The sequence below is a fragment of the Neodiprion lecontei genome, chromosome 3, assembly GCF_021901455.1.
Source record: "Neodiprion lecontei isolate iyNeoLeco1 chromosome 3, iyNeoLeco1.1, whole genome shotgun sequence".
Lineage (NCBI taxonomy): Eukaryota > Metazoa > Arthropoda > Insecta > Hymenoptera > Diprionidae > Neodiprion > Neodiprion lecontei.
Genome location: NC_060262.1, coordinates 29,291,213 through 29,313,048, shown reverse-complemented (window position 1 = coordinate 29,313,048; position 21,836 = coordinate 29,291,213). Strand labels below are relative to the sequence as shown.

General features: G+C 42.8%; 1 protein-coding gene across 2 annotated transcripts in view; it reads right to left on the bottom strand.

Moving 5' to 3' along the window:
- LOC107226723 (lachesin-like) overlaps positions 1-21,836 on the bottom strand; it is a 138,040-nt gene that overhangs the window by 61,562 nt on the left and 54,642 nt on the right. Inside the window, exon 1 of one of the 2 annotated variants that reach the window (XM_046734404.1) lies at positions 2,867-2,985. The exons of the other annotated variant lie outside the window; for it this stretch is intronic. Within the exon in view, the coding sequence (XP_046590360.1) occupies positions 2,867-2,933 (67 nt within the window). The 5' untranslated portion in view covers positions 2,934-2,985. Of the gene's footprint in view, positions 1-2,866; positions 2,986-21,836 lie in introns of those variants that run through there. 2 annotated transcript variants of the gene reach the window in all.

Genomic DNA, 21,836 nt, shown 5'->3' with positions numbered 1-21,836 from the left:
GGCTTCTTATCTACCGGCTTATACGAGCATTTCTCCTGAATCCGTCAATAGTTACCGGAAAACGGGACAATGATCAGTCGGCTGAAATATTTTTAATTACGATTTGGACTGAGTAAGTTATCAGTAGGAGAGAATGCTTGAAATAAACGAGATAAAGAATTGAAAAGAATAAAATCGACCTGTTTCGAGCTACTGTCTCATAGATTGACGACTGAAAAAGAGGAGAAAGATTTGCTTGGAAATGTCAAATGTTAACGCGCAATGATTTTCACAAGAAAAACTTTTATAGGATTCAAAGTGAGGGAGAGGATGGATCAGTCGTGGCGGTGAGGGGTGAATTTCAGCTAGAAGGTAAGTACATATCTCGCAGATGAATACAGCTTTTTCGACTCTCCATAGTCGAGGATACTCGTTATTAAATTTTTCCACGCTGGTATAATGACGTGTAATATGCGCGCATCGAAGCTACGCCCATTTATATTTCGCGAGACAGAAATGTTCTGATTATCCTCGACATCGCGAAATGTTTAACATGAACCGCGAGCTATGCACGTACACGTATGATACTGTGTACCCTATACGAGAGACGGGAATAAACGAAGTGGAATGCCTGGTGGTGCACACATAGAAGAGCGTGTTCGAAGCAAAGACTTCATTGTGCGCATAGTTTATTCAGCGGTCTTGAAACGCGAATGAGAATTTGCTGCAGGTACGCTGCGCGGTCGAAATATCCGTGCAGAGTGTTTATTTACGCGACGCGGAAGAGAGCCGTTGTCAATTCGCCGGAGTTGCATCTCCGTCAGCGTTTACGGATCGCTCGAAGTTACGGGATAAATGATCGATAAGTGATCAAGCGAAAATTGACTGTGCGACAAGCGAGAACGCTGCGCGCTTCGCTTCCGAGCGAAGGGGAAAAACGTGAGATATCACCGGAAGCGTCGAGGTTTGTTGTTTGAAAAGAGAAAGAATTAGGAATTCATGAGGACGAAGAAGCGGAGATGGATCCTGGAAGGATTCATGGGAAAAAAAATATCTCCGAAAGAATTTTAGGGGTTGACTGCGGAGTAGAGGAGATTTAGATCCCTCGCATCAAAATATCTCGCGTTCATCTCCGGAGGTATTTCGAAAGAAACGTTGCCGCGGTTCCTTCGGCTTGATCTTTATACCTACTCAACGGCAAACTCTCCAACGGAATTGTGCGGAGAACAACGAATTGACGGAGAGTTCATCCGTTGGGAAAAAAATAAAAATAAAAGTACGCTACGCGAGCTTTCAAACTTTGAGCACAATTCTCGCGGAAGTGCACTTTTGACAGCCTGAACTTTCCCATTACGTGGTCAGGACGACTGTTTGCCCGGTAATGAATCTCTCGTGTGAGGCACAGCCTCCGAAACTCTTCTCAAAAGTGCAAAATTGAGATAAAGAGGGGAATTGAAGAGAAAAGAAGAACGAAAACGGGATACAAAACGAAAAAAGAAAAACGAACGAACAAACGAACAAACGAACAAAGAACCTTTGTGTCAATTAAAACCGTCGCCCCTTTGGGTCGATCGGGTATTGTCGATGCACGGATCACATCATTGAACGTGTTTCAATTCAACGTCGTTTGCTGGATCCGCCGATCATGTAGGTACGAGGACGACGCAGTGATCTGTATATTAATGGCCTCTCGTCAATACGCTGTATCACATTCAATGGGGCGCAAGCAGAACAATGCGGGCTGAAACCTATTGAACCAGTCAATTATGGATAGAAGCAACGCACTCCAAAACTGAAAAATTTTGAATTCATTTTGCTCGCGACTTGACTCTGCACGTTTGCGAGGCATCGTCAAAAATGACCCCAAGTGTTTTTCAATTTCATTTTCTCACACTTGTCGTTCTGCGCAATCAATAAAAACTATTACGCAGCCCGCAGAGTGGCTGCTTGAAAATAACAGAGTTGATGAAAAAGGATGCGATGTAACTGCGAGATCTTCAATTTATGATGTTCTACCCTCTTTCGTTGCCAAAAAATGTTCTCGGAACCACCGTGCACATTGATATGCGCACTTACTCAGGCGCACATTCATTCGCGTGCACTTGGCTACCGATGGAATTGAACCGTTGAATCTATATTCCATGGGCATAACAGGTTGATGCAAAGCTTTCACTCAGGTACGGAAAAGCCTTCCAAGTTCGATTCGAAAGTCGATATTCTCTCAGAGGAATAGAACGCGTGTGTATACGTTGTACGTACGTACATATGCAATATGCATGTTTGTTGTTAGATATGTGAAATTTGTTTTCATTGTCAACTGAACGCAGATTGTTTACTATAATATTTTTCGCTACCTATGATACCGTCAGAGTTTAAGTTTAAAAGTTTTTCGTGTTCCTTGATAATGGCTCTGGTAATAATTTCACATTGATATTATTTGTTTTGCGAGCTGTAGATATTGTTATTAAAACTCGTTACCACCTCCAGACACGTAACTTTTCACATACCATGACCGAATTGACCGTAAAATTTTGCGCTCAAATGTATTTTCGTGCGAAACGAACGACTCAAAATAGTGTCTCGAAAATTAGGCGGGAAGAACTTGCAGCGCGAAACGCAAAAGTAGATTCGAACTTCCCTCAAATCCTGAGGCGCCACCATCGATTGACACCTCCGATAAAATTGTTTTCAACGCACCCGACAAAAGGGTGATTTTCCCATGCGAAGGGTGAAGAATAAAAGTTTGCGACTTGTACATTTTCCACGTATGAAAAAATTCACTCCCATTTCTCGAACATTGGAAAGAATTTCTCGAAAAGGAGAGAGTCTGCGACGTTACCGACTTTAACTGAACCGCAATTTTCACTTAAAAAATGAAAACACTGACCTTCCACGCGAGGTGCGGAAGTTAGGACGACAGCGAAGGCTGCGGCGAGAAATCGGATCGGCGACATCCATCTAGAAGTTGAACACACGAAACGACAACGACACTTGGCGCGCCGGGGCCTCGGAGCGTACTGACGGAAGCGCTCAGCACGAGGGGGCGAAATCGCGATCCTCTTCTCCTTCTGTGTTAAGGCAACTCGCATGCGCTCAGGGTTCACGTGCCCTCCGCCATCGCGACTCCGGGACCCGCCTTCCTCGTAGAGCCGAAGCCTCGGACGGACACGGCAAGCTCTCTCGTCGGCCATCCCTTGACCGTCTTCGGCCTCCGCTCCACTTGGCTGCTTGCAAGCTGCAGGAGCACCAGGACAACGACCAACAATAAGTACCTACTACTCGCAGCCGCGACCGTCGGCGACGCTAATGGACACCCTGCTTCGCGGGGTGCTGAAGGGTGATTTTAAACCGGGGTCAACCTCGCCGGTGCAAAGTTTCTTCCTTTCGGACCAGTTTTTGAAAAACGCAATCCGCTCGCGAGAGCGAAACCCCATTACCAACCGGAGGGATAGGGTTCTTGTAACGCCTCTCTCTCTTTCTGCATCAAACTTTCTCGAGGTTCTTCTTGTTCCGAACGGCACCGTCTTATTCTTCCTTTATTTTTATCACTTTTCTGTCGCCAACTTCCTCGCCCTGCACAGACGTTTCGACGATCGTCTATGCGAGAGACCTAACGGAGGCTGCGCGGGGACGCGGCTGAACCGAGGAGAAACTGAAATTGAATAAAAACTAAACTACTTTGAATAACGGAGTGCACGTAATACAGGGAAGACCAGGGCAAAGTGGCCACGCGGGAATAAGCGCATTTTCTCCGCACGATTACGATTCTTTCTCGTTCTGACAATCGCGTGATTCAATTATTAATCACCTTCTAAATAAAAGCCATAGGTTTCATTTTATATGTGAATAAGTGTTGGTAGTGATTATAAATATTCCAAATTGTTTGAGACCGTTAAGAAATGAGACAGTTGAAATTTAATGGATGTTTCTGTGCAGCTGAATTGGTTGACCTAATTATATTCTGGTCAACCCTTTCAGTCACAGTGGGATGCTCAACGTCCCACCTCAAAAATTGCCGTGTCCCAGCCTTATCGCAGTTTATCTCCAACTTCGAATGATGTTTGTTACTTCGTATGACTATTAAAATATGGAAAAATCTAATTTCCGCCACAAAGGATGCGCTACCTTGGATTTAGAAATGATCTAATTCCGACTCAAGATTCGTCATCAGCGACCCCAAAATCCCCCGGTAACAAAATTCAAGTTAAAATATTGAGTTGAGAAACGTATGACTGAAAAGGTGAAATTGTTGGGCAAGAATTCAGGAAACTCACGAAAACGGTGTACAGCTGCTTCCATTATTAAAAATTCGCTCGCTAGCCGCAGAGACAATTGCAAAATATATAAACAGCAGTACTTATAGAATTGATAAATATCCGAATATCATCGGGCATCCAACATTTGTGATTGAATGGCGAATAGTTGAAGAGTGAAAACTATTTTACCGGGCTAACACGTATGCGAGGGAAATTGCAGCGAGAGCCGAGCTCCGTTGGGCATCGGATAACGGGGTTGCAGAGCGTAGAATCGGCAATGTATTATTTCAGTACTTGCAATTCCAGGCTCCTCCGTCAGAGTTGGTCCAATTTATAGGAACGAATTCGATATTCTAATCTCGTTTAATTTTATCTGTGTAATGCAGCATTGCCGAAGAACGTACAGTTTTCGTACTCCAGGGCTCGTCGCGTCGCGTCGGGCTCTCGTACGCGTTTATTGCTAGGGTAAACTCGTTACAGGCAGCTGTACCCTCGCTACCCGTGGCATGCCTTCGGGGAGTTTGGATTTGCATCGTCGCTCGGAAAATGTTATTTTCACATTTCATCAGGCTGACAAGCGTTGTGTGGCTCCCGTACGCTCGATTTAATTTATATTTTTACTTTTTATTTTCATTAGTTTACTTCATTTTTCATTTCGTGCTACGTTGCAGCGAACGGGTGCCGATAGATCCGCGCACGCTTGCAAGCTCTTGGAAGATTTGGAAACATCTTCGCGTCGATGGGAATATGGAAGGAATAAGGTTATATTACGTGCTTAATATTTTACCCGAAACCAGATTCTGCAGCCTTGTGCTATATAAGCGAGAAAAATACATAAATACACGTATACGGCACATTTGTATTTACCGCGTGTCGTTAGAATTGACGCGTTATCATTATTAAGTGTTTACCGAAAGCTAATGTCGCATGTTTGCTAAAAATATTTGATATAAAAACGTGCAGAAGGGACTCGAGGTTGGAGCGCGCGGTGTAATATTGTTGTATCAACGTAGACCGCGGTGAAATTAATTGGCAAAAGTGTTTTTATAGAGATATTTTTATAGCCCGGACGCGTAAGATATTTCGTGACACTACAAGCCCATAAATATCCACCAAAAATCGATCCCTCTCCCCTGCTCTAAGCCGCGATAATATAATTCCGGCTAACTTTCCTGATCATCGTGTACGGGAACTGCGGCAAAATGACTAGTCGTTAATTTCCTCATTTCGCTACGTCGTATCACTACATACGTAAACTTGCCGTCGAAAGCAGAGTCGATGGATCCTTTCACAGATCAAATAAAAGCTCTGGAAAATTCTTCGCGAAACTGAAAAAATTTACCTGGCAAAAGCGCGAAAGTTTCGAACATTCGTATTATAATTAATTGAATCACCTCGCGTATCTTGCAGCTTTCTCTCTCTTAATTTTCCGCTCCTATTGCTATCGCAGATTAGACTCGGGATGTGCGCAGGTGTCGGCGAGGTCTTGAAGTTGTAATTGGCAGTGCGGGAACAATGGGACCAAGTCTATCGATCTTGGGCTATACCGATCTATTGGGATACCACGGAGGTGTATTGTCGAGTTATCTTAGGTGTAAATCAGCCCGGTGAATAGAGATATGCAATTCGATTTTGGGCTATAATTTTGAGGGGGAGGCTCACGGGGAAATATATGAATTATGCACAAATCTGTTACTCTCGGAAATCTTAATGGAAATTCTGGTCCTCGTTGTGCCTTTAGCCTTGCGGCAATTGATCAAGTTTCGCCGTAACTCACAATCAGAAGGACAATTGGAATATCAGTCTCATGGTTTTCACCGCCGCTCGAGAAGTTGAATGTGGTATTTTGAATATTGTTGTACGGGCTTCTACACTTTTTGAAAATGTTTCAAATTCAAAGGCCATTGTTGCTTCGGACAAAATCGAAGAATAATGTGAATAATCTGTGATGAAAACATGAGACTCTTCTGTTATATGAAATGGAATACTATACTTTGATTTGTGCTGATTTCTATCGAAGAAAATCATTCACGTTAAAAGACGATACCCGCATTCGTGTTCCTAGACAGACGCAAGTTTAATTGAAAGTTTATTCACTTTTCGTAGTTCAGCCAGTGTTTTAAAACTTACCTTGGACTCTTAATTAAATTTCCATCTTTGCCTGGATCTCGAATTATTTCTCGATACATTGGCACGTGATCGTTTATTTTTTATTACGTGCAATTAAATCTCCGAGGACAAAATGGGATATAAGAGACAGCGGTGGGATAAGTTGAATCGTTAATCTTAATGCAAATGTATCTCCTGAATTATTCAACCCCTGTCCCGCTAAATTGCTGTTGCTATGAAAAGATTCTGATTTATTGACCCAATTATTATTGGTCAAACATACCGTGATGTTTTTTTTCCTCTAACTCACCGTACATGTATAATCGCTTCAAAATGCATTCTTTGATTAATTTTCCACTTCGTAACTTGCACAGGATCAAATGAAACGAGAACTCAAAAAGAACGTGTATATTATTGACGAAAGTTTGTGGAAGTTCACTTTACGCCCGGTCTTTGTAAGGGTGCCAGATAATTTGATTGGCATCGTACGATTGAGACAGTTGATTATCCGCCGCACTTTGATTCCCGGAAACCTGTTAACTTTTCACGATGGGTAGAGAAGATGTTGAATAGTAGAAAAACTGGCTAAATTGAGTCTAGCGTCATTCACGAATGAGAACTAACAATTTATCATAACCTGTAGAATTTTACCGAGTAAATTACGGTGTAGACTGGAGGTAAGGTTTGACCCATGGATGATAGCAATAACAACGGTATTCATTGAAATGGTAATTGAAACACGGAATGCCATTTCAATAAATTTAAATAGCACCAAAAGCAAAGAAACAAAGGTTGAAATGGGAGTGCCGCAGGGTTCAATTTTAGGGCCACTGCTTTTTGTTATATACATAAATGATATTTTCGATGAATTGCCACAAGGATGTATTGTTTCTTTTGCTGATGATACTTCGATAATTAGCACCGACTCAACTTGGGAGCAAGCAAGACTCAAAATGGTGAATTATTTAGATAAAATTGGAGACTGGCTCAAACGTAACAAATTAACTTTAAATGTAGAAAAAACTGTGTTCATCACTTTTGGGACTTATCAAGTCAGCATTCCGACAGAGTTCACAATTGCCATTAACGGGATGGAAATAAAGCGAGTACAGAGTACAAAATACTTAGGGGTTATCTTTGATAGTCATCTCAGGTGGAATTTTCAAATAGACCACATTATCAAAAAAACCAGACATTTGCTCTACGTTTTCTGGAGACTATCGCATTTCGCTCATAAAAAAATTCTGGTAACGATGTACCATGCACTTTTTGGAAGTATAGCTCACTATGGTATAATAGCATGGGGTGGAGCATACGGAAATGTAATAGATTCTCTAGAGAGGGTCCAGCACAGACTATGGAAGATAATTGCACGAAATAATGCTGATTTGATGGAACCTCTAAACATCCGCGAAACTTACACATTGGAGTCACTGCTATATCATTATGACGACTTGAAAAACAAATACACCCAATCGGGAAGCAATACTAGAAACAAAACCATTGCTATACCAAAGACCTCCAAAACTATAGGCTTTAAAAATCATGTGATTCAGGGAATAAAGAGCTATAACAGACTCACGCATGAGCTGAAAATATTAGAATGTAGTAAAAAAAATATAAAGAGGCAAATAAAGAGCTACCAAATATCACAGAGAAACTACTCAAGCACCGAAAAAGTACAACAAAAATGATCATTTTGTTTTATATTTTATATTATATTTTATTATATTATTATTGATAAATTTTCTTAGTTATATTATAAATAACTATTTTGTTATTTTTTCTCCATCTACTTTCGCCAGTCCTGCGCACAGACATGCTAAATGTCTCTGCAGGGTATACATTATTGTCCTTGGGACTATTAGTCTTGAGTCAAGTATGTATATGATATAAATTACTGGTTTGAATAAATAAATAAGTAAATAAATAAATCAACACGAAAATTTTATGTATACACGCGGCTTGCGACGCGTTGTACACAAATTTGATGTTGTGTTTTTCATTCTACTATTTTGCATGAAGTATCAATTGACGACATTCATTTATATCCGTCATGCAATGAACTTCATTTCATGTTCTTTAGGGTGTTTGATGAAAAAAAAGATTTGCGATTTTCCATCGTTGCGCTGTCTAAGAGATTTGTTTAGGTTGAAAGAAAGATTTTGGGAGTGAATAAGCGTTTTACTTTATGTGAAAGATCGTCCTCATTTGATTTTTTACTTTTATTGACAACTTTACTTAATTTCTGAAGAATAATAGAATGAACAACGTAGTTGGTATAATACTCTCGTTTTACCGTTGCCGAATGATACTGAGTTTAGGGGTGAGATGCAGATAATCGCGAAATCATATCTGCCTCGTGATCGAATACTATCGGTACCGATCAAGAGGCCAATTAGGATCATCGAGCTAAGCGAGATTCTGGGATTGTGGAAGACGCTGTGCTCTGACAACGCCCTCACGTAATTCTGATAAATTGCAAGCAGAGTCTCTTCAGATTCACCCATGAATTCGCAGCAAATATCAGCAGTTCGGTATTTATACGCATATATCAATTTGTGGCAAAGAACAATTTTGTGTGAATTCCTAGCGAAGTCGAGATTCCGAACTTTTTCGGGGGAAAAATGTCACCACATCGCGGTGGTTAATTCTTGTTTGATTTTTTTTGTTTTTTTACTTTGACTTTCCACCCCGGACTTGGGAGTATCCATTGTAAAATTGAAGGCACGCGGTATGGGCGGTACGAAACAGCAGGTCATCCCTGAAACAATACAATGGTGTAACAATAAGCCCGATCCCGAATGACGTCGCTGCAGGTATTCTTCGCCGGACGAAACATTCAAAGCAAACAATTTGCCCGGCGCGACAAAAAGTTCACGGGGCCAAATGTAGGTGCAGCATTTATACCACCCGGTGATGCCGGCACTAAAAATTTCAACAATGGCCCGGTGTTACAGCTCAACTCCATTATCAACGCAAATGAAACCACCAATGGATGACTGCAGAGACGACGACGACGATGACGCGCCGGTCGGACCGATTTCAAATTGCTAGGCCATACCCGCGTATGGGCGAAACATCACGGAGCGTGAATCGCGCGTATTTTCACACCCCGTCATCGCCTTTCACACGTGGCAATGAGTAAAAATTCCTATACGTAGGCATGGTAACAGGCCGTCCACGCACGCCACGAAGGTATGTGCATACATCAATTACGAGAATTTCCACCATTCCCTATGCGTGTAATGGTTCAAGGGCCGAGTTTTCAAATCAGCAGCGACAAGCGACCCTCGCCGTTCATTGTGTTTTAAATTTCTTTCATTTCACCGAAACTGAAAATACTTCCAATGTTCCCTGAGAATTATCGGACACGTGAAATAATCACGCGATATTAATTCGCCTCCGAAGGCACTATGCCCTTGGCGCAATTGTAAGGGTATACAGAATGAAATCAAGTTCCATTGTATTACTCTTTCACCGCTGTAGCTCCTTTGTCGAAAGCGAGCTTCCTATGCCGAGAAACTACAATTCTCGCTGAGCCATTTGTCAACGGAAGTATAGCGCTTTTAAACGCCGTATGAGCGCGCGTCGTGACCGATATAATACAAGCGATATACAACCATAATGATTTAATTAATGTATTTTTGACATCATTCCATAAAGAATAAACGGGTGAGCTAGAGCCGCAGCTGCGACCGACGTTCTAGGTCATGCTCCGTGTAACACGTTCATTTATACCTGCCGACCGAGGAGAACCGAGAAGCACTTTTTTTTTTCTTTTTAACAAAATTAATATATAAAGCTTTGTCAATCCGGAATCGCCCGCCATTTGTACCCGACAACGAACATACGCGGGGCTCTCGCGTTCGATATAAGGAGAAAAGTACGTTACGTTGCTCAAAATTTCAGTCGCGCCTCACGTTTCACAGGCACATAGGTATACACTAACGACCAGAGTAGACTGACCATTTTTGACCACCTTAGAACCGTGTGTGGGCATCAATTGATACGTTTGTGACCACATTTATTCCGTGTAGATGAAAAATCTTTGGTTAGCTTCGATCGCTGTGAAGTTTGATTTTCAAACAATTCAGCGATCTAAAGTTCCACTTGATATTTCCAGTAGAAGACGATCTTGTTAATAAATCAATAACTCGATACATTTTTCGAACCAGGAACAATTGAAACGCATCACGTGACTGATAAAACGTGCCTTCGAGTCTTACGTGCAATCCTGTAGTATTTATTATTTTCAGTAATCTAGGATTTAATCGGCTCGAATTCAGCTTAGTGGTAGGTATAACTGCTGGCAAAGACTGTATTATCTCGAATAGCGAAATCGGTACTGAAATCGCCAGCTCTTCTAAAAGACCTCCATTTAGGGCACCTTCGGTTTTATATATATATATATATATATATATATACCGCGTTGACTTTGCTGTCTCTGCGAAAACGCAATGACATAATGATAAAAAGACAATTCTACAATGGATCACAACGGATACGAGAGTTTGGAGCGGAAGTAACTTATGTTCGGTTTTCCTAATCGGATGTTCGACTAGCTTTTCCTGGATAATAGCTTTGCCGAAGGATTAGGGAGCGAAGAGGGCCATGGATAGCTTTCTTTATCGAATCGATAACTTCGTTTGATGGTCTCGATAAACTGTTTTCGTTGAGGCTGAATTTTAGACTTGTATAAGAGGGGCTGACGCAGCCGGATACATCCCCTGAAAAAGCTGATCACATTTAAAAAAGGAACTTTTTCACCTTTCGAGTAAACTCTTCGCTATATTACCGCGTTTCGATGCGATCTTATGTACAAATTCACCCCAAACAGGTTTGTTCCATCATTTTCATTTCAAAAACTTTGACCCACCGTACACCTTGCATACAAAATTACTGTACTGGACGCATACACTCACACCGCGCGGAATCGATATGAGCACAATCTTTCCAAATATTACGCTTCTTAGAGTTGCGGAGAAAATTAGCTGCTTTCCTTTTTGTAGAAAGTACGCGAACGGAACATGATTTTTTGATGAAAGTTCAAACCTGAACATCGAAAGCGCATTACCGCAAGTAGAGTAATTTTAGGGGTTACATATTCTGTTCGTAACAAGTTTAGTGTAGTGTGTGAAGTTTTCTCACCAGGAGAGTCGAACAGGCCGTGTGACATTAAAATTGGATAATAGCTATATATTTTTCATTGCTCACGAGAGGATTTATACATTTTGAACGAAAATCAACTCCGGCAACATAAAGTGCACCTTGCAGATCGTTCCTTTACCTGTTTCTTCCCTTCGCTTCGACGCTTTATACCCAGACGACACGCCCGAGCAACCCGATTAAGATTTTGATTCTACGGCAACGACAATTCTCGTTTGAAGCAAAACCTAATTTAGAATCGGTCAGAAGAGCGCATAACCCCGTTGGATTTCTGCATGGTCAGCGTATTATTGAAATAAATGTAGGGAAGGAAAGTATAATAGTAGCTAATGAAAATTATATCCGTTTGGTGATTCGCGCGAGTAAGTCTGTATAGACGTCGAAATGCCATCTGAAGCGCAAAACATATATAATATTTTATACATATATATATATACACGATATATATCGATGATGAGGAAATCTCGTTTATTGCAAACATCAAGTTCCATAGGATCAATGTTTATAGATCCCATAAATATGATATTGCTCTCACAGCCTTATTACGAGTCTATATTGCCCTCGAGGTTCTTCGGCCTCCTCAGCGCGGCCAGGGCGTCTCCCAGTTTATTGTTTTTTTTCTTTTCCAACTCCGAGGAGAGGCCCCCTCCGCGTACCCACCGTGCAATTTTTACACCGACTATGAGGCTAAATATTTAATGCCGAGTCCCGCGGGCCACGAACCCGCTGCAGCTGGAAATTTGTATCGGTCGTGTGGCGTTACTTCTTCCCTGCAACTCAGACATGTGCAATTCTCGGCTCGCGTTTGTCTGCCCGAAAATCGTTCGAGTTGCTTTCAGTTATTCAGCCCCGTACGGCAGCTATAGCAGCGAAACTTGGAAGCATTAGACCCGAGCGGAAAGCCGAGGCTTCTGTAAAGGGCGTCGTCACAATGCAGGCTTAAACACCGCGATTATATTAACTAGAGCAATTAATTGTAAGTAGTTCCGATAGCATCAGGAGTTGATGCTGGAAATTCCTCCGCGTTATGCTCAGACATTCCTCGGATACTTGCCACGGCTTTCCGTAAAGCTCATGCTCCGGTATGCAGCGGGTATCTTAATCGCCATGGACCCGCCGGGATCCGAGACACTCGAGCCTCTGACTCATTCCGGTCAGTCACTTTTATCCCGAAACCCTTGGTCTGTCTGACGCTTCTCTTAGTCTTGTTTCCTCAGTTCCGAGCCTTAGTCCTACCCTCCGCTTTACTCGCTCATTTTATCTTCGTACATTTCCCATCAGCTGTGACTCACTCAATCCGTTTCGAAGGGCAGCTTTAAACGCCCCGCGACATTGACAAACGCACTTCTTCCCCCCTTTCTCCGCTTCCACGTTGTCTCCAATTTTCTATTTCTGTCCTTTGATGCGAGGAGAAACTTGCGCCGTTCTCACCCCTCGCCGCTCTGTTTGTATCACCGAATTCTGTGTGTCCTTTGCTCGTGCCAACGACGAGGGTGCACGGCTTGTCCGTTGTGCCACGGTCCGGACGGGTCTCCGCCACCCGCGAATGCATTATTTATTATCTTCCGCTTGCCGTCCACTTGCTGTCCAATAAACTCCCGAGAAAAGTGTAGCTGCGATTCCGCCCGGGGAAGTTAAGAGACAATGGGTGATGATCGAGAGAGAAATGGGTATGATAAGAGGGTAACGGTGGAATTATCGACTGTAGACCAATCGGAAACCTGCGAGGTTTCATCCCAGATTCATAACGGCAGATGTGCGTTCACTCAACGCCGGTGTATTTGCAAATATAATTTAGATAGCTGCTGCAGCAGTCGATAAACCTGACGTAATTTAGCATTTCGTAACGCTTCAGGCGGCACAAAATTCCCTCGATAAGTATTGGAGAGCTTTTTTTCTTTCATCCTACAGTCAGCGTGTATACACGAGCCATATGGCTCGACCCAAATTTTTTCAACCTTCCACGTAACAGTCGGTTTCTTCGTAGGCATCGATTCGCTCGTCTGCGACAGAAGTATGGCCGGGTGAATACGCGTGAAAAACTATACAAGGTAGCTGGCAAGAGTTCGCGATACGTATACGTAAGTTGTTTGAACTTGTTGTGCGGCCAATCAAATATAATTGAATTTATTTTTCTTTCTTCTTCTTCAATTGTGCCGAATCCCAAATGTCACCTTCGGTTAAACATGTTGTTAAAAATTGTGTTTTCTTTTATCGGTTGATATTTTTTATCAGACGAGTGAAAACGGCAAGTGTCCAAGATTCAGACTGGATATTTATATTTATAAATATCGCATCCTCGTCCTTGCGCAACGGAAGCTTTGAACACAGATTACACGATACTCGTCGTCCGTGTTCCTTTGTAGGTATCTCGCTCGAACTGAGATATGATTTGATTCGCGACTGACGGGTCTTTATCTTCACGCTGCGGGCGCAGCCGAAGTATTTACCCCAAGTTTACGGTCGCGTTCTCAGCTATTGAAAACGTGTCACGATCCGCGGGATGAAATCGTCCGCGGATCATTGACACCTCAGCCCCAGGCCTGCGGTAATCAGTCGTGGTGAATTTTTGGAAATACCTAATATTTGGGAACGATAGGGCGACGATCACGTGTAACGATAGTCGTAATCCCAGTCCATTAACCTGACAGATGTAAACATGGGTAGTGATAGCGGTCTGCAAATTACCGCAGGAAACCTCGAGGGCTGTGATAGACAGGCTTGTGCGCGACCGATTAAGGGGAGATAATATGAGGGCAATTAGCTCGGAGTAATACTAGTGACGTCGAAAACACCTGCCTTGGCCAGGCCACGTGCCCGCGACACGTCACGTGATTTTTCTCAATTAGCTTCATCCGCCGTATAACCGGATATATCGGCGCGGCAGCGTCGCTCCGATGCTTTTCCACCGCGCCTCGGCCTCTATTGAATTTCAATCGTGCAATTTAATCGCGATATGGACGAACTTACCGCCTCGTAAATTCCACCTCGGTAAACCGTGACGTTTAATTCCTTGGAAATTCCCGCACGAGCTGCAGTTATTCGTCATGGATAGCTGATGCGTCGTGACTGGGTTTCGCGCGTTCTTCGATCAATAGTTAGGTGAGTGTCTCAATTATTGACCTTTTTTGGTTGTATCTGTTCGATTCTTAGCTTTCGATCTATCGAAGTCCCAAGTCGATTCGACAATTTCCAAGGCATTAGTTAAACCAAACTTCAGTGCAATCATTACGTTCACCGGTGAGTTTTCTTTTTGTAAGAGTTCGCAACGCGCAGTCGATCGATTGAGTTTGAGTAACATACTCGTATGTATCTGAGTTATCGTAAACGTTCCTTTAAATATTCCGATGCACGCAATTGGTCATCCGTTGATTTTATTTTACAATTAGCGTCCTCTCGCCGGTGCTAGAAACTATGTTCACATTTGATTACAGTTGGTTTACCGTTGACATTCAATTCGTAATTATCGAATGAATATGATATCATATTCGTTCAAATAAACGTGTGAGAGATCAGCAAATGAATTGGTGAAAATCTATCACCTTTGTGATTCACATTACTTTTAAATGTAACTCATTTCAGAACCGATATTGTAGTTATCGTTGGTGCGTGAGATCAAATTGTGTATTATTTTTTTTTCTTTTTTTTTTGTATTTGAACAACTCTATTTTTCAAATCATTTCATACCTGCAGCTGAAACGTGCATCCTCAGATTACTTGATTCATTTTTAGTTTCATAGCTAGTATTTGAACACATCGCCGTAAGCTCATGCTGGTAATTACCGATGTTCGTTAAACTTATACGGTTGTAATATTGTTAGAGAGAAATATCGTGCAAGCCATTGGGCTCGCTTGTACGGCTAGTGAAAGTTTCCCTATCCATCATAAAATTTGTATTTATCCTCCCTTGTCTGGCCGAACGTGCAATAAATCGGCTACAAATTAACGTGCAGTTAAAACACGAACTCCGCAGGTTTCAGGTCTCGTCCAACTATCACGCATATAACGTACTTGTATTATACCATCCAAATGCCTGGTCACAAATGAAAGCTTTCCAGTCGTTTGCCACTTACCTTCGAGTTTTCAATTTTATTCCACAAAAATTTTCCACTCGGAGTGAATTCCTGTGAGAAAGGTTTGAGGATCGCTAAGATAAAAATCACGCCGAAATACGTCAAGCCCTTGGGTTCGCGGTAGGTATCTACCGGAAATTTCACCCTCCGATGAAGTATGATAATTTTATGCTGAATGTGCAGACTGCGAAAATTGATCCGTTTGTAAGGTATTTATTTCATTCTATTTGCCAATTATCCATTCTTCGGGGAAACAGATACCTCAATTGTTCTTCAGAAGCCATAGAGTTACGGTGGGGTAATTTTAAACAATTGTTCCCTAAGTGCAGCTACCTTCTCCGGAGAGGCGGTAATAAAGTTTCAAGCGCCATTTAAATCCTTGACTTATTCGCAGCGGCGTAACGTCAAACTCCTCTATAGATACGTTCCGACTTTTATTTCTCACTTCGATTTTCCCCGTGAAACGCGAGGAAATGCATTTTCCTCTTCGTTGCCTCATCTTTGTTTGCGTAACTGCTTGCAACGTTCTCTAACAAAATTGTACTTCTATCTTATTCTCCGCTTTTCGCTCTCTCGTTTACTGTCTCCTTGCATCTGGTTACACCGGATTCTGGAACCGCGCTGATTATACGTCGAGTAGAAAACTTAGACAATCTAATCAATTCTATTCGAGAAAGTAAGGCACAGAGTAAATTGTTAGGTATGAGATAGATATATCCAGTGACACGATTTAGCTTTCTCTGCAGTTGTAATCCTCGAATTCAATCCAACGGAAATTCGAAGTTGAGGGCCATTCATTTTTCGACTCTTGCATTGATCGGAACGATGAATTTCGAACACGATTTCGATTCCTGCAAACATCGCGACGAGCGTTCATTTTTACGCCTCATATTTCTCTCAATACCTTCACCGACACGAATATAGAATTCGGCGGTACAGCTTTGTGACTTTTGCCAATAGAAGTTATTCCGCCCTAGGCTGCAGCAGTCTCGTCTAAACTGCGACTGATGTTGATGGTGGAATCCAGTTTCATGGAACTCGATGTACCTACCATCTGCATTCGTAACATGTTGATTCTAAAAAAAAAAAAATAGGATAAACATTCCCGACAGATTGTATTCCACCAATACATACCACGACTATTACAGTCGTAAGGACTGTCTACTTTTCTGCGATACGGTAGCCAAGGGTAAGAGGACTTGGATAAATCGCGACGCCTCCGAAAATCCGGCTTCACCGTTATTCGGGTGAGTTTCTCAGTCTGAACTTGGCAATGCGAAGTTATCGAGGACGAAGGGTTTTTCAGTGGGAGGGGGATAAAAGCGAAAACGGACACCGTGCATCGCGGCGATCGGCGATCCCTTGACCGTTAGGTTCCATCATTTGCCTTTCCACTTTGGGCCGGGCAGCGAAGATCGGCCGGACCTGCAGAGCCGAGAGGGCTCAGGCGTTGCCTATCAGGGGCAATCACTACACTGAAACAGTCGCCCAGATTCGATTGGGACCCGAATCCCATGTGGCAGCCAGCTATCACGTGACGAGAATTTTTCGCGATGCCAGCTCCCGGAGCTTCGAGGCTTCGCGATTTCGCCCGCCCCCTTCCGACTTCCGTTCGGGGTAGCTTCTACTTGCGGGGTAAGCATTCGGTTCGTGGCCAACGAAGCGAAGCACCGTAGAACCGGGGGGCAAGAAGGAAGAGAGGGCGTCGGGATCGACGGCGCGCTTCGCGATGGAGATTCACGAGGCACGAGGGTAATTAGCGAGAGTGCCGGACTGCCGTTAAATTTTTCCCATCACACGATGTTCGATTCAACTCTTATTCCTGTTATTCTTATCGTTACTTTTATAGTTGGTTTTTTCGGCCTCGTTGTAACTTACTCGATAAGCACTTCATGGCAAGCTGCACACGATTCGGTTATATTATGAACAAATTTCACAAGTCTGACGTAATCACTTTGGCAGTTTCATTAGTTTCATTGAAATTTTCTCTGATTCGATTCGTGGTATTTGTATGATTTGATTCTTTTCACCGTCAAGACGTCCAATTCACACGAAAGAATTTTCTTTACTACGGCTATAGGAATCTTTTTTTCAACGTAATCGTATAATGATTTGTCTGACAAGTTTTTTTCACAGATAAATTGACTACCGGACGTCTGCTTCTCGGGATACTTACGCTTTCGAAATCATCAACTCGCTGAGGATGGAGTCGTCAAGTATACTGATTTTTGAGGTCGTTTTTGATAAGTGGAAGATAACAGTATGATGTTTATACTGTAATCAGTGAAATGACAAAAAAAAAAAAAAGAATGAATAAGAATGCATAAATGAATAAATATAAGTGAAAATGATGTATTCAAGGCGTTACAGATACGGCTTTACCAGCTTATGCAGAATTCATCTAAAAACGATCAATCAAAGGATTGCCTAAATCTACCTCAACAGTCAGAACTTTTTGCTCCCGATATCTATAACATATTTATATCGTACCCGAGGAACATTTCGTATTTAAAATAAGATGTTATACGTACGAATATTATTACATAACGTACTGTGGTTGAGTTGCCTCACTTATTTTCTCATTTTTCGTTGGTCTGAATCATTTTCATACGATGTTATCTTTCATTCAAATGTTGTTTGTTCTGTTGGATTGCCTCGAAATTCCATAAAAATCAGATCAGGGAAGGAAAATTATTTGTACCGTTCTCCGGAAATCTTGTTCAGTTGTTTTTCAACAAAACTGAGTTAAACTCATCGTTGACATCGATCCGTTCACGCATGTATAATACGAGTATACTGCACATGAGTGAGCTCGTTGTTAGACGTTACCGCATCCTATCCTGGGTATATTACAGTAATATCATTGAACTCGGCTAAAGACACTGGAGGAAATTTGGCGGGTTATAACTTCTCGACGTCTGCACTTCCCCACCCGGATGTATGTATAATAAACCTATGTAATGTAGTACGGTAGGTATATGTAGATGCGAAAGGTTTCGTGCCTACGTATGTAACGTACCAACTCACCCGAAGTGAAACAATATTTGCTGAGAAAATATTCAGAGGTGGGTAATAACAGAGCGCTGGGGAAAGCCAATTAGGTACGAACAATTAGATTTCGTTGATGGAACCGAAGATGCTGCAGAGGCCAGTCTCGTTGTCACTTCAATCGGGAATTAGATTACCTTGGACAAACTTTGATTCTCGCTCGGCGAGATTATTACTAAACTTTTCACATCGGGGACTCCATCTGGTATTCTTCATCCGCGGGAAAGCTACAATTTTAAAGTCATTAAAATTTCTTTGCGAGCTGCGAATTCACATTTTTGATGTATCATCTTAATCTCGTCACATGTACGTGTATACGGATCCACACTTGCGTCCGTAGGCACACACCGCATACTTTTTCTAGATAATTATTTCCCTGCTCCGTAGAATTACACCTGGTTCTGAATTATTACACCGTACACGCGGTGGTGAAAATAATTAGCGTAAGAGCATTATAACGTATAGCGTATTTTGAGAATAATCTTATTCTTTAGAACGAACCATTCTTATATTCTTACGTTGATTTTATATTTTACCTTTTGCAAACGATTGTTCTCAACTTTATACAAATTTTTAGCGAAATCCAAGGTGTACTTGGGGTAAGTAGTCGTTGATCAATCAGCGCAGAGAGAAATCTTGAGGGGAAAATTCGGCGGTCACGTGACCACGTAGGAAATTCCTCTAAGGAGAGGTTCGCCGGAGCTGTGGGTAACTAGATTTAGGAAAGGACAGAGCTGCACCCTTGCCAATAATATATTATCGCTCGCAGCTAATTAGAAAGATAAGAAGATACGTGTGTGGCGAACGCATATGCCGTCCACGTGCGCGGCGGGAGTGGGTATATATATACACGCCGGGAGTAGTTTAACTCCTAAATCAGGGATTTGTCTTCGCAAAAGGCTTTCGCAAGCACCCAAAGCCAGAGACCCCGCAATGCGGCTAAGTACCAGCCCGGCTGAACCCGGAGCGGAACCCAGTCGAATCGAGGAGAACCGCGAGACCCGAGCTAGCAGCCATTGTTTCAGCATGATTTACGTAAGAGATTTCAATTTAGCATACAACCACGTTATAGAAGAATTGTATTGGCGGAAACGGTTTCTTCGTTCCTTCGTTTCACCGGTCGGTCGGTCGGTCGATGGATGGGGGAGGGGGTGGTTCGAGCACTAATATATTCCTCGTGGATTTAAAAATCCCTCGAATTTACATATATTTACTTTACATCACAAGGTGGATGGTTCGAAAAAGAAGCGGCGAATACGGAGGAGGGAAATTGAAGAAACTAATCCTAACGCTGCTGCACGAAAAGTAACAGAGCAGGAACAGCTGCGGCGATATGGACAATCGTTATATCTGCGGAAACATCCGCCGGCTGTCGAACGGATAGAAAAAATTCTACAACACCTTCCTTTTCTTCCTGTTTCCTGGTCCGCTGCTGCGGTTGCGCTATTTTCAATATCCCCACTCAGTACCGCACGGTAAACACATCGTGAAAATACTAGACACACGTCGTGTACGAGTCGATACAATGATTTGTAAAATTGAAACTTGAATTCTATCGATATGAACTCTTTGCTCCGCGGAAGGGAAAAGCAATTCACTCAAAATTCATGTGCTTCATTTTCCAACTGATGCGATAAAAGTTTTATGTTGTTCTTTCATATTTCTTGAGGCAAAATGTTGGGCCGTCAGCATTGTTCATATTTACTTTGCAGCCAAAAAGTTCGTTCTTAATTTGAGTAATTAATATTCCAGATGCAGGTTCGCGAATTTTGTATTACCTTCGCAGAATATTTAGGTGAAGATTTTTCCGAATCTCCGATCAGGCAATCTCGATTTTGATTGTATTCAACGTTTGAATTTTTCGATTCTTTTGCATGCGGAAAATATAACACATAGTTCATGAAAATCCTTTGAGAGAAAACTGAAAGTGCGCAGAAGTGTTCTTCTGAAGTAAGCAAGAGGTTGATCGGTGCCTCGGTCTCAGCGAGTGTTCGTAGCTCTTTGTCGCCGGTAATCCGTCGGAACAATTTTCGCCGACGATAATCTCGTACAGAAGTTTAGCGCGACCAATGCCCGGGGCTGCACGGTCTCACGTCAAAAGCAACGCCGGGCGACGAAGCTTTACAAGGTTTGAATTAGGTCCTGTTGTACTTTCCGCCCCAACCTGAATGACCCGAGGTTAAGTGCAGTTCGAAAGGATTCGCTGTAACCTGAATATCCGCGTATAAACGTTGCGGAGCTTCCAAGCTTGCCAAACAAGTTCCGCTGACCCGACGTAGTACGAGGAAGTAATAACCCTCGTCAAAGGGACAGCTCTTATTCTCGATTGGTGGCAATTCCACTGTACTCGAATCTCGAGAAAAATAAGGCAAAGAGGAGACGGATTACACCTGTAGGTGCCATTTTTGCGGTAAATAAAGCACCGATTGTTTCTAGGTACATAGAAAAAACGTGACCGAGATTATAATATTGCGCCGTGACTGCCTCCGCGAACCCTCGACTCCACTCTTCTGATACACGCATCTCTGGTGCAAGCTGGGTAAGTGCTCGAAGCGTCAAGCTCTGACAGGTGTCACGGATGACCCAGAAAATGCCTGAGAGATGGGCGAGGGGATGGGTGGGGAGACTCGAAGGCCCTGCGGAGGCAGACGTGCGTGCTTTTCCTCGGGTAACGCTGAGTGATCTAATTTTGTTTCCGTTAAATAATATTGTTGCCCGAAACCTCCGCGGAGATCCGGAAACGATTGGCTTGGGGCCAAACGGTTGGATCGAGGATCGCTCGTCGAAAACGCTTGAACTAAACTTTCTGGGATTGCGAGGCTGGGCCATGAACTGACCGGAAAAACGCCCGCAGCGATAGGTACACATGTTTCCGTACCGGATATCCCGCAAGCTCAATTATTTTTCCCTCCGAGTGTATTCTATCCCGCCATTTCCTAATAACACCGCCCCAAGTGACGTATGTCGATAATTTTTTCCTCTCCCCGGGAGCCGAAACGAAGGGAGATATTCCCTTCGCCTCCAACGCCTTTCGGGGTCGCGGGGAGAGCTTCGAGGTCTTGATCTACTGCAGCAGCAGCGCGGCTTACCTCCGTACCTAAGGCCTCGAATGACGTGAACTAGAAGGGGCGAGTGACGTCAGCGCACTGCTAAGGGTTGAAGGGAATAGATTGTTGGATTACGGTAAACCTATCCTCCGAAT